This window comes from Cryptomeria japonica, chromosome 3 (genome assembly GCF_030272615.1).
Source record: "Cryptomeria japonica chromosome 3, Sugi_1.0, whole genome shotgun sequence".
Lineage (NCBI taxonomy): Eukaryota > Viridiplantae > Streptophyta > Pinopsida > Cupressales > Cupressaceae > Cryptomeria > Cryptomeria japonica.
In genome coordinates, this window is record NC_081407.1 from 947,442,391 (window position 1) to 947,456,200 (window position 13,810).

Sequence of the window (13,810 nt, forward strand, 5' to 3'; positions counted from 1 at the left end):
CAATCTATCAAAAACACCTAGTTGCCCCTTGAATTTTACAAATTTATCTGGGCTCAGAGACTTGGTGAGAATATCCGTAGTCTGATCCGTTGTCGGAACATACTGCAATTGAACTGATCCGTCTTCTACCAGCTTGCGGATGTGATGACAATGAAGCTCGACATGCTTGGTACGTTCATGGAAGATTGGATTTTTGGCCAGTTTGAGCACCCCTTGATTATCAGTATACAAGGGAGAAGGACCTGTCTGTGGCATCTGCATGTCAGAGAGCATCCTTCGGAGCCAAATTGCCTCACATGCGGCCTTGACTGTTCCCCGGTATTCGGCTTCGGTCGAGGAAAGAGCCACGGCCTGTTGCTTCTTGCTGCTCCAAGTGACGACACCAGTACCCAAACTGAATACGTACCCAGAAGTGGATTTTCTATCATCCACTGATCTTGCCCAATTTGAGTCAATATAACCAATCAGCTTTGGATTGTTGCACCTGCTATACAAAATGCCATAGTCGGAAGTGCCTTTCACATATCGCAATACTCGCTTCGCTGCAATCCAATGATCAGCTTTTGGGGCCGTCATGAAGCGAGAGATGTTGCTGACAGCAAAACAGATGTCAGGTCTAGTGGCTGTGAGGTAGATGAGGGTGCCTACTAGTTGCCTGAATTCGGTTTCATCTACTGCAGGTAAATCAGACTTGGCTGATAACTTCAGCCCTTTCTCCATAGGTGTGGAAGCAAGTTTACAATCCTGCATTCGAAACTTGTCAAGCAAATTGCAGGCATACTTGGACTGTGAAATAAAGATACTGTCATCAGTCTGCCAGACTTCAACACGTAAGCAATAATGAAGAAGCCCCAAATTTGTCATGTCAAAAGCTTAGCACAAGTTCTGTTTGATGGCTGTAATCAAATGTGCTGAATTGCCAGTAATGATCAAGTCATCGACGTACAGAACAAGAAAAAGGATATCATCACTAGACAATTTGACATACAAATTAGTGTCAAAGGGACTACGCTGAAAACCATGTTCAACCAAATACTGGTCAATCTTGAAGTACCAAGCCCGAGGGGATTGCTTCAGGCCATAGAGGGCTTTTACCAATCTACAAACCTGATGTTCCTTACCAGGAACCTTGAAGCCAGAATATTGAGTCATACAAACTTCTTCTTGCAAGTCACCATTGAGGAATGCACTCTTAACATCCATGTGATGAAGTTTCCATCCAAACTGAGCTGCAATGGCAAGAAGAAGACGAATTGTACTCATCTTGGCAATAGGAGCAAAAGTCTCCTCGTAGTCAATGCCCTCCTGTTGTGTAAGACCCCAAGCAACCAATTTGGCCTTGTACTTATCCAAAGTACCATCTGCATGATACTTGACTTTGTAAAGCCATTTACAGCTGATAGGTTTCTTCCCAGGAGGCAAATCAGAAAGAACCCAAGTGTTATTCTTTAGAAGACTATGGTATTCTGTCTCCATAGCCTTTTCCCACTCAGGAATGCCTCTAGGCTCGGAATACGTTTGGGGCTCATGGATGCTGTGGATGTTGGCCATAAGTGTAAGGTTGACTGTATTTTGCTGCTTTCTCATGCGGCGAACTGATCTATTCTCAAGAAGCTCATCATCATGAAGATCTCCTATAGTCTTGGCCCACCATTTAGGTCCAAGGGTAGAAGTACCACCATCTGGCATTGTATAAACAACATCCCCTGGGATTTCCGGAAGAAAGTCATCTGGATGCGAATCTTGTGGAAAATCAGGTGGTGCTGGATCGGTAGATTCCTCATTTTCAGAGTCAGAATGCTCTGAAGCCCTTCCATCATGGGAACCAAGAGGAAGACGAACACCAATATCAGGAGTTTGCATAGACGGAGTCGTAGGACTAGGAGTAGTAGAAGGCATAAATGGACTAGTAGTCTCATCAACCACAACATCACGACTGAAAATGAGATGATCTATCTCCACATCAATCAACTTGTAGGCCTTGTGGTTGTCGTTGTGACTAGTAAACATAAGTGTTTGGCTCTTTGAATCCAGCTTAGCACGCTTGGCGTTCGGAATCCATACATGAGTTGTAGAACCAAATACTTTCAAATGACCCACTTTAGGCTTGCGTCCTGACCAGGCTTCTTCAGGAGTCATCTTCTTGAGGACATCTGTAGGTGACTGATTCAAAAGGTAGACTGTAGTGTAAATTGCTTCAGCCCAGTATTTCTTAGGAACATTGCGATGCTCTATCATAGAGCGAGCCATTTCAGTAATGGTGCGATTCCTATGTTCAACTACACCATTCTGCTGAGGGGTGTATGGTGTGGTGAGTTGGCGCTTAATGCCATGTGTAGCACCAAATGTAGATAAGTCATTGGAACAAAACTCCCCCCCATTATCTGACCTTAGAGTGACAATCTGAGAATCGGATTCTTTCTCAACTAAGGCCTTAAATTGCTGAAATGTACTGAAGACATCTGATTTATTTTTCAGAAAATACACTCATATTTTACGACTGAAATCGTCAACAAATAACAAGAAGTACCTGCGACCAGTAATAGATGGAGTGTTCATTGGCCCACATACATCAGCGTGAAGCAACCGAAGGATCTTGGAGGCTCCCCAAGAATCACCATCCGAGAATGGTGTCCGATGCTGCTTCCCTGCTTGACAAGCTCCACAAACTCCATGATTTTGAGTTGGATCTCAAGTAGATCGGTAACCAAACCCTCCGGATATAACTGAGAGAGATAATAGACGTTTAAGTGCCCATAACGTTGATGCCAAAGTGTTCTGATGGATGTACTCTGAGCAATCAAAGCGTGCTCCTGAGAATCACCGAAATCAGCAAGTCTATACGGACCATGATCCTCAAGTCCCATAGCGATTGTAGTACGAGTCTCCCTACCAACAATGCTGCAGATGGACGAACTGAATACAACATCTAATTGAGGAGAATGCCTCATGATCGACTGATGGAGAGGAGATTATGTTCCATGCCTAGAACATAGTAGACATCAAGAAAAAATATATTTCTATCTCCTGAGTGAATCTGGACAGTGCCCTTACCAACAATTGTGTACTCTTCCCCTCCAAAGATTACTGAATTCGAGAATGGTTCAAATTTCGTTGAACCAATCTCGACGATGAGTAAAATGCCGTGAAGATCCTAAATCAATATACCAAGCAGAAGAGTGTACTGGATTTGCTGTTCTTTTGGCCATAAAAGCATAGAAAGCAGATTCTTTATGCTCGGAGTGTTCGGCGACATTTGCTTTCTGTTGAGACCCTCCTTGCTTCTTCTGTTCAGAAGCCAAACGAATTCGACACTCAGCCTTCATGTGACCAATCTTATGACAATAATTGCATTGAACATTCTTCTTCTTCTTGCTGTCCTGAGAGGAACCAAAGCCTTTCGGCTGAGAAGATTGAGCCTTCCCTTTGTTCTTCGCAAAAGATTTGGTAGAGAACTTTTTCTCGGTGGAGGTGGAACTGGTACTGCTTCCAAACTGTTGGCACCACCGATCTTGCTGTAAAAGCTTGTTACAAAGATCGGAAAACTTCAAATTGATGTCAATGGAAGTGATATTGAATGTTGCGATGAAATGCTCATACGAGCGTGGGAGACTCTTCAGAGTAATGATCACCATATCATCTTCCTCCATTTTTCAACCACTAGCTTCGAGCTGGTCGCAAATATCCTTGATCTTTGTTAGATGCTCCTGAAGAGAGGTTTTCTCATCCATCATTATCGTGAAGAGCATATTCTTAAGAAAGAACGCTCTGCTCATTTCAGAGGTTTCATGGAGACTCTTCAAATGATTCCATATTTCCTTCGCAGTTTTGCCGGATGGTACTCGAGGTAGCTACTCATTGGTAACAGAGAGTTTGATGAGCATGAGGGTTTTTAGAAACAAATTCTGCAAGTCAAATTGTAAGGCAGAAACTGAAACCCTAGCACGGTTTTCAAGGAAAAAAATTCAGAAGACCCAAAAAAATTGAATGACAACCTAGTTGAGGTTTCGAAAAACCCACCAAGAATCTGCAATCAAAATAAAATTCTGCCTTGAAACAGAGGGTCAAAACCCTAAGCAAATGTGCAAAAACCCTAGCCGCGAAAAAAAAGGACCCAGAAAAAACAGACAGGTACTTGGAAAAGATTAAGAAAAACCTAAGATGCAGATTTTTGAGAGAGATTGTACGAAAAACCCTAGGCGTAGAAACATCACAGAGGGTTCGTGAAAAACCCTTTTTCGTGCGTGCAGAAGATGAAATCCGCAAAAAACACGACACAAAATCGCGAGCACCAAACACAGAAAAATTGCGAAACTCGGGTTCCAGACTTGGAAAAATTCCAGCACAAAAAAATGTAGAGAACTCATGCCAAAAATGGCTTCATCGACAGATAGACTCGCAAAAAAAAACTCGCGTGGAGATTTGACGTTGCCGTAAAAAATGAAATCACACAATTTTTGTAGAATATTGGTGCGATTTCAGACGCACTAAGAACACGAAAAAAAACGCGCTAGAAAAAAAAATGCCGACAGTAAACACAGAAGATCGGGCGAGCTACAGGTTCAAAATGGACGCGAAAAACCCTCGAACGCGATTTGCACAAGCACTGAAAAAAGTGACGAAAAATCCTAGATGGGGTTTTGAAAAATTTCGAATTTTTTTTATGCTTGGTGCTCTGATACCATGTTAAGGAAAAATGAACTGGTAAAAAACTCTCTATTCATTAACTGAGAGAATGTTACAACGTATAGAAATGACAAAGCACTGTAGAAATTAATGATATTACCTACCTCTATCTACCTAATACTGTAGATACATTAATGAAATCTAACAACCTAAGTTTACCATTAACAATATAAGAAATTATTATTCTAACTATAACCCCAAGGTTTACAATGTGACTTTGCAATGGATAGACAGTGAAAATATGTTATTTGTTGTTCTCACAAAGGGACTTACACAATTGTTTGGGATTTTATCAATTGTTTTCCTTTGAATAACATATAATTTTTTGAAATAGGTCTCTCCAACTAATTCTATGAAAGATCTTTTGAAATAAAAGGCAAAGAGGATAAGGTTTAAGAATCTAATCTACTTCTAACAATGCAATAAACTATTGACGACATAGTGAAACCAAACCAAGCTTTGCTTCGCCATGAGGAGACAACTACACAAAGATGATGCAATCTTCAAGGGATATGCGAATGATTTTCAAATCACTTATACACATCAACACCATAAGCATGTGAATCAATGAGCATAAAGTAATTGAAGTTAAGCTTTCAAAATGAGTTCATACTAACCATGCATTGCAAGTTGCAATCAACAAATTTAAAACGGTATGAACATATAGGTTTCACCATGAATCAACAACAATATCTTCCATTCATATATGCAACTTGATGTAAACAAATCTTAAACTAATTGAGAAGTAGGATGCTAACATCCCAAAACAACACAAGTTCTCACCACGTTTCAATGAGTTTGCATTTATTCTGGCAGTTTTTCAGCAACAATTTCACATAACTCTGCTCCTATTACTTCTACTTGCTAATTCTATCAACTATTAACCTTTACAAATGAAGGGCCCAGATTGATTTCAAATCAATGGGCAAGATAATTCAAAGTAAACCCTAATTGGGGTAGTTACAACAACCACCTCATTACATTTAATGTCCTTGAATGAGAAAAACACAACACTTTGAATGTACATCCTTTTAGGGAAAAGGAGCAATGAAATTTAACATAGTCTTAATGGCACAATTTACAATGAGTAGATGATGACACTGCATTCAATGCATCCACATGTCCACTCATTGATGAGTCAGGTTCAATGAATTTGGATATGTTGACCTTGAATTATTTGATTGGTTGAGTTAAGTGGATGCCACCTCAACAGGTACATCTTGTAAACTTTCATTCCTTTTGCATTTCTAGCAATATCTCTTGATACTCAACATCATCTAGCCTTTTGACTGATTGTGATGGTTCATATTCCCAAATTGCTTCATCTCCTTGAATGTTCTTCGTCATCTTCCTAGTAATCCTTCTTGATGTTTGTAATGTCCTCTATTAGGAGATGGCCTATTTTCCAATAATTAAACACATCTCATCATGCTTATTATATTTTATTATGCATTTGTTAGTTCTAGGGAACAATTAGCATACATCATACAAGGAATAATCAACATAGCCAGCTCTAATCCCTAATCAATCTTAATGATAATCTTACCGGAGATCGGGAAGTATCTTTGTTAAGGTGCCAGAAAACCATCCTCCACAAGTAGTGCCTTTGTATGATGTGACATATGTTTCCAAGTTTGAGTCCTTTGAGTATACTTTTGTCTAAGGATGCTAATGGGTGATGTACCATACTTACCTGTAATCCTTGTGCAAGTCATTCACTTTATTATATTATTTATCAAAAGCACTCATTGAGGCAGTGGAGTGTACACTAATCGAGCTGTTAAGATCCCAAGTTACAATATGTGTTTCTACTTTCTTCCTAACAGCTCATCAAATTCAGATTATTGATTGTATATACTAAATATTGACAGATTTTATAATATTCTGGTAAATATATGTATTGTGTATGCTTTGTTTTTATTTTGAATTCTACATCCACTATATATAAACTATACAGACATTTTGATGACAGTACATCTCACTGCTTAAAATACACACAATATTTTGGATCTTGATTATGCGTCATAAATTTGACTTACAATTTATTTTGAAAGAATCATACAAGTGTCTAATTGTAGATTTGGTTTTGCAGATGGCAATAGTGAGCTCATTGATTGACCTTTGTCATTCGGGATCTGAGCCTCAGTTTCCTTACTTTTCCAAAGATACCATTGTTTTGGCAATTCAAACTGTTGTTGATGGTTTTTTGGAAACGTATATACCTTTAATTTATATTGTTATTTAATTTCTCATTATTTTATCATTTATGTTGATGACCTGTTTAACTTTTTATTGGGTATCTGATACCTTTGTTTCATTTGTGAGCATTTTCAGTGATCAGCTTGCTTCTTACAGTGGCGTAGTAGATAAGATTAACATTTTCCGACCTGATAGAGTATTTATGGTGACTATTTTGTTTAGTTTGTGAATTTTTGGTGTATTCTAACATTTTATTATTTTTCTTAGTTTGTTTGGTTCTTTTAAATTTTGTTCACTGATTTGCTGAGTTTTGGTCACTCTTTCTATTTGCATATGCAGTTTCTGTTACAGATACATTATCAAATTGATTCAGCTATTCATCCACGGCACCGCTGCCACATGTTAGCTAGACTTGGTGTCCTTATTGATGTGATCAGGCACAGAACTTCTATTCCTAGCACTTGTCGGTAAGGGGGTGTATTATTGTATTACTGTCTGAAGTTGTTAAAATTTTTAAGATGCATGTATGTGGGTGCAATGTTCTTCGTAGTTTTCTTAACTGGTTACAGAATTTTATCTGTGAAGATTTGAAACCTATAGCTTGTGTAATTAATTATATTAGTTAATGAGTTATCCCATGTAGAGGTTAGAGGTTTCCTGTTCCATTTTATTATTAATGTAGTGCTATCTATTGGAGCTTAATATCATTGTAGTAAGTATTTGAGGAGAGTTTTATTCGTTTGGGATCTTCAATGGATATATAGCATTTGTAATTTCTTCCATAAGTAGTATTGTATGGTGTTTCTCTACAATAGGGGTTTAATCTCTTGTGAGTGTAAAGGATGTTAAGGCATCTTGGCCATCAAATATTTCTTGTTGTATGATCTCTTTTATGTTCTGCATATTGAAATCATTATTAAGTGATTTTTTTGTTAGTTTGTATATGAATCTCAACAACAATGATGTTATTCTAAGTGACGATGTTTGAATACCTTTGCAGTTACCTATTTCACATTATACTTCAATCGCTAAGATTCCAACAGCTACAAGACCAATGCTGTCATTTGCTGTCATCTTTATTTGACATTTTTCAAATGCTGCCTTTGAAGGACATCTCTCATGTATTGGGTGATCAACTTAAGGTGCATTATAAAACACTTATGTTGTTTGGCTTTTTGGCTTTTATGTGGTTAATTGAGACAACAATGCTTTTGTTTGATGAGCATGAAATTATATATTATTCATGAGTGGATAGATGATAAACCCAATATGTACACTGCTGCTTTGCTTATGAACCTGTCTCTGGCTGCAGTGGGTTGTACCAAAACTTGTAGCATGCTGTGTTAGCTCTGATATTAGTAAATCTGGAGATGGTGGTTTAAATTCGTCTGGTTGTTTATTAGCGTTGGTTCATCGATTGACAGTGGATGCTGATCGTTCATTTCATGATTATATTAGAGTATGTGGGGTTTTCTTCTTGTGTTTTACTATCTAGGAGTTTATATATGGACAGTTATATGCATTGTGCATGCTTTGCTATAAAAAACATTTGTCTTAATTCTGTTTTTGAAATATCATAAATCAGGAACTAGATCCTTTCCCTGATTTGGAGTGCTTTCAATGCATAAGGAATTTCCATCAGGAGCTTTGTTTTGGCCAGACATCGGCTAATGAGTTTATCAAGGTTGATTCTTAAAATTTCAAAATTGTGAATATGAAGTCAATACATATTTTTATTCTCACATTGTTCCATCCTCCTCTTCTTTGATAGTTTGTCGAACGTATATCAAGTCTGCCTCAAGAGTTACGTCTCAGGAGGTACATCTGGCTAAGATTACCAGTCAACTATTCAGTAGATTGCTTAGAGAGCTGAAAGTTTTTATTTTTTATTTTATTTTTTATTAGAAGTCTCTTCTATGCTTTTTCACCAAATCTGGGATATAATTTTTAGCTTCCTTGTTGCAGCTTATGCTTCATTAACTATGTATTCTCAGTATGCAGAGACTTCACAGTAAATTGCAAGCAAGGGAAATAATTATCTTAAAGGATGGAGTCGATATGGATTCTCACAAGTATGGAGAATGGCCATGTGACCCTGGTGTAGTCTCAGCTGTGTGGAGGCTAGTTGAGTTATGTGATGATGATGATGCTAGTGATATGAGAGAGTTGGCGGCAGATTTTATTGCAAGGGTGAGCTGTATCTGATTCCAAATGACACCCAATTGCAATTGAAGGTTCAATAGAAATGGTTTCTTGTAGAGATACATATAGTTTGTGATTGTTTACCATAATAATTCTGAAATCTGACTGTCCATCTTACTAGATGCTAAGCAGTAAGTACTTCATGGGAACATCATTTGCAAGTAAAATAGTTCTCTATTGCTACCTTCTGCGAGTGTAGTGCAACAAACAATGTTTTAGCGTCACATCTGCCAGCTATATGTATTTTGTTCTGATATATAGTTTTATCTATGCAGGTTGGTGTTGGTGATCCATATGCTGTTGTTTTTCACTTGCCAAATGATTGCAAGGAAAATGTCTTTTGTTCGCTAGATGGAAAAAATGGCACTACTTATGTGAGCATCAATCATAATGAGGGTGTCTGTGAAGAGCTTGTGAGAGCTATCGTTAAACATCTACAGAAATACATATTGGATGATTCAGTGAAGATAGTGGATCTCTCAGCAAAATGTCTCCGGGTAGGGTGTTTGAATGCTGATAAATGTCCAAGTTTACTCCTTTTCTTATTTCCCCTAGCTAGTTTTAGGTTCAAATCTTGCAAAAGGTTTATTGATATTGCAGAATGACAACATGGAGACATAGGGAGTCACCATGGGTGCAAATTTACCACCTTTTCAAATTAGATGGAAAGCTGATTGATTGTGATTATTCACCAAGTTTCTTCTTGAAGGGAAAAAGTATGGCTCATGTCTGTTATCAAGGTGGTGAAATTAGTGGAGAAGTGTTGGTCATTTTCATTGCAGATCGAGTCAATGCATGTTGACCAGCTTACTCATTTTTATTTTCACTTTAGTTTTGCATTTTGACTTATGTCTCTAATCTTCTCACATTTGAATAAAAACATTATAATATAATAGGCATTCCATTGTGCAAAAAATATAAATGTTAGAAGGATTGAGAAATACATGTTTTTTATGAATAAAAGTGATTTTTTTTTAATTTAGAAGATAGTTACAAATTCCACACTGAAAATCACAGCCTCATGTTTGGATATGCTCTTGATCATAGTTCAAAAAATCGAAACTTTGCAAAAACTTACCAGGCTAAAATTTTGACTTAGACATTATAGTCGGTCGAGCACGTTGAGCATGTTAATAAATAAATATAGTCAGCCTAGACTAGAAATTTTTTTAAAAATTATTCAGCTACTTGGCAAGTAAATTATGTTATTTAATTGTGTTATTAGTCCTCGACGAGTGGTTTGTCAGTTGACAGTTTTTGACATTTGGTAATCTTAACCAACTGAGAACTGCTATATATGTGCTCATTTTGTATGTGTTGAGGACCGGTTGTCATTCTATCATGTATACATTGCATATTGTTGTGATGTATTCACACATCGCCCCATTGCAAATGGGGACCCCCACTTTTTGCTTTCTGGGGTTAGCCCTTTTGGTTTTGTTGTTAGTCGTTTTAGTGCCTTAGCCTTTGCATTGAAGGGATTGAGTCAGGTGGATGTCCTCAAGAGGTCAGGTCAATTGAGTGATTAGGGGTTATTTAGATCATTCCTAGGGTGTTTTTTGTGTACTATCTGGTCGCACTTCAAGTTGCTAAATCAAACCTTGGTTGAATGCATAATGTCCTCCTAGGTCCCATCCCTTACATCAAGGACAAAGCGAATTCACCTTAAGAAGTCTGGAATGTCATCCTGGTCCTCAAATGTCCTGAAATTTGGCTGTCTGGAATGTCATCCGGATCCTGAAATTTGACTATCTGGAATGTCATCCGGATCCTGAAATTTGACTGTCTGGAATGTCATCCTGATCCTGAAATTTGACTAAGTCTGGAAAATTGAAGAATCCTCCAAAAACTAGATTTTTCATTGTAACTCCTGGAGGTCCGAAACCACTCTCAAACATCCTGACAATATATATGGAATATAACTTAAAGTATAAGCTTTCTTTTACTTAAATTTTCTATTCCATATATGAATCCTGACGGAGAGACTAACATGTCAATTTTCGCTCCTGACCCTTCCAAAGGGTCCAGAGCGAATTTCCTTATATCTCCCTTCTTGGTCCTAATTTGCCTGATAAACCTTATCCCTATGGGGTGGTTGAGAGAGTATTGAGGTGTGAAACAAAGTGAAGTGATGAAAAGTGAAGGATTTGAGCATAATTGCAAATTTCACTCCTGACCCTTCCAAAGGGTCCAAAGCGAATTTTTTTTAAGCTCCTGACCCTTCCAAAGGGTCCAGAGCGGAATCCTCCTAATAGCTTATTTCTTCACTAGGAACATTGAATGGTGGTCATGCATGGCAGAGAAAAGGATCAAGGATCAAGTCTAAAGAAAAGATGAGCGAAAAAGGATGAGAATTGAGCCTAATTGAGCAAATTCACTCTTGACCCTTCCAAAGGGTCGAGAGCGAATTTCTTCATAAAACATTATATCTTGCTCAAACCTACAAACTAACTCATTCCCAAGCAATTCTGAAGGCAAAAGACTTGTTTCTAATGATTAAAGGATGAGAAATGGAGTTTTGTGAAGGAAAATCAAGCAAAATGTAAATTTCGCTCCTGAGCCTTCCAAAGGGTCCAGAGCGAAATTCCTAGCAAGACTCTCTATTTTGCGTAATGCACTAGAAGGACCTTGTTTTAAGATAAATAGATGGCGAATTGACTTGATTATGGTAAGAGGAGATTTGATAAGTCAAGTTTGAGGTGAGTTGAGAGGAAAAAAAGTGTGAATTGAGCCTAAAGATAAATTTCACTCCTGACCCTTCCAAAGGGTCCAGAGCGAAATTTCCTAAAAACTATATTTTGCTCCTTGTTGAGATCAAGATCTTGATTCCTAAGGCATTGTTGGGAGAGAATTGTTAAGTATTGCCTTGATAAGTGATTTGGAGCAAAGGAAATGATAGAATAGAGGCTAAATCACAAATTTCGCTCCTGACCCTGCCAAAGGGTCCAGAGCGAATTTTCTTGAAACCTCTTTTGCTCCCAATTTTGTGTCAAGCCTAGCGTTGATTGAGGTGGATTGAACTTAGAAGCATTCTTAGGCATGCATTTGAGTGAGTTGTGGTCACAAAATGTGAAGAATTTATCCAAAAATGCCAATTTCGCTCTTGACCCTTCCAAAGGGTCTAGAGCGAATTTCATTATAGGTCTTGTCCTTGGCCAAGATCCAAAGCGAAATCCTTCTTTCAGGCCTTTTTGGGGGTCAAATCAATGATATCTTCAGGAGAGAGGGATTGAAAGGTCAAGTCTAAGACAAGGCTAAGTGAAAAGGAGTATGAATTGAGCTTAGAGGATCAAATTCGCTCCTGACCCTTCCAAAGGTACAGGAGCGAATTCTTTCAAAATTTACATCTCACCTCTAGTTTGGGTGGAATCCTTGGTTCAAGAACCTTGCATAAAGAACAACCTCATCCAAGCCTTAAGGACCTATAATCATGGTTTGAGCTAGTAGAAATGAGTAAACTTGATGAATTTGAACACAAATGTCAAATTCGCTACTGACCCTCTCTAAGGTACAAAAGCAAATTTCTTCTAAAAGTGTGTCTTTTCCTCCTAGCTTTGTAAGGAAAGCACAGTGCAGAAACGCCTTCCTAATGTTAATTAACAGGGGAAATCATACAAGAATGCAGTTTAAAACTTTTACAGAATGTTAAGAATAACATAGACAAAACACATAGAATCTACACAGAGACAAAACACCAAGAATTACAAGGGAAAGCCCTTTCGGGAAAAAACCTACCACCAACAGTTGAAACACTTTATTTCCAGTAAATGAATTTACAATAAAGTTTCAGTTTGCAACTACAGGTATTCGTTCTCAGATTCTCACGAACTGGACACTACAATCGACGCACGCTATCAGTTTTTTTTTTCACCATAGTTATCCAATGGCTTCATATATAAGATTGTTGAGAGTTCATCTGAGCAACTGAACCAACGGTTTGAAGTCTAACCGTCTGCGTTGGTCTGCATTCATGTGAAACACAATATCCCACATGCACCAAGAAGTCGAGTCGGTTCGTATTCATATACACTGACAAGACCATCTTTAGTGTCCAAGTGTTTACCTTTTGAACTTGATCTCCGATATCAAACCCGATTGCCAAAGGCGACCTCATCAAATCATCGGCAAGACAACCAAACAGCTATCTCGATCGTCCGATCTTCCTTGATCTCTTTGTGCGCTCCACCACGTGGCACCCCCTGATTGGCTTTGGGGTCCCTGCCCTGCCACCTTAGCACGACCTCACTAACCGCTCGGAATGAAGTTCTTCTTTGTCGCTGGGTTGCGATGAAAAATCTAACGAGCACTTTCCCATTGCGACCTAGCAACCACCGTCGGATCTTTTGTGATCGCCGTTCGATCATCTGCGATCTGCTCGGCCTTTAACTCGCCTTAGCCGCTCTCCTATCGGGTCCCGCCACTTGGTCGCCACGTCGCAAGAGATAATGTTTCGGGCACCTCACAACCTCAGTACAGTGACAGTCGCTGATAGTTCCGGAATTTTACTCCACCTTTGATCTTCCTCGGATCTATCGTTGGATCTTCTTGATTTGCACAACCCTTATCTCACCTGGGCCGCTCACTTATGCCGCGTGTCACTTCTTGATTGGCTCTGGAGTCCCTACCCTGCCACCTTAGCATGGCCTCACTAACTGCCCAGAATGAAGTTCTTCCTTGTCGCTGGGTCGCGATGAAAAGTCTAACGAGCAACTTCCCATCGCGA

At 38.7% G+C, this 13,810-nt stretch overlaps 1 protein-coding gene across 3 annotated transcripts in view; it reads left to right on the forward strand.

The window, feature by feature from the left end:
- Nucleotides 1-13,810, forward strand: part of LOC131038950 (serine/threonine-protein kinase ATM) — a 417,584-nt gene that overhangs the window by 157,870 nt on the left and 245,904 nt on the right. For all 3 annotated transcript variants that reach the window (XR_009104579.2, XM_057971562.2, XM_057971563.2), the window contains exons 33-41: nt 6,779-6,900; nt 7,021-7,090; nt 7,225-7,352; nt 7,886-8,027; nt 8,198-8,344; nt 8,471-8,569; nt 8,657-8,703; nt 8,880-9,075; nt 9,363-9,584. Coding sequence is in view for 2 of the 3 variants with exons in the window: in XM_057971562.2 (XP_057827545.2) it covers nt 6,779-6,900; nt 7,021-7,090; nt 7,225-7,352; nt 7,886-8,027; nt 8,198-8,344; nt 8,471-8,569; nt 8,657-8,703; nt 8,880-9,075; nt 9,363-9,584 (1,173 nt within the window). In the remaining variant the exon portion in view is untranslated. The remainder of the gene's footprint in view (nt 1-6,778; nt 6,901-7,020; nt 7,091-7,224; nt 7,353-7,885; nt 8,028-8,197; nt 8,345-8,470; nt 8,570-8,656; nt 8,704-8,879; nt 9,076-9,362; nt 9,585-13,810) is intronic.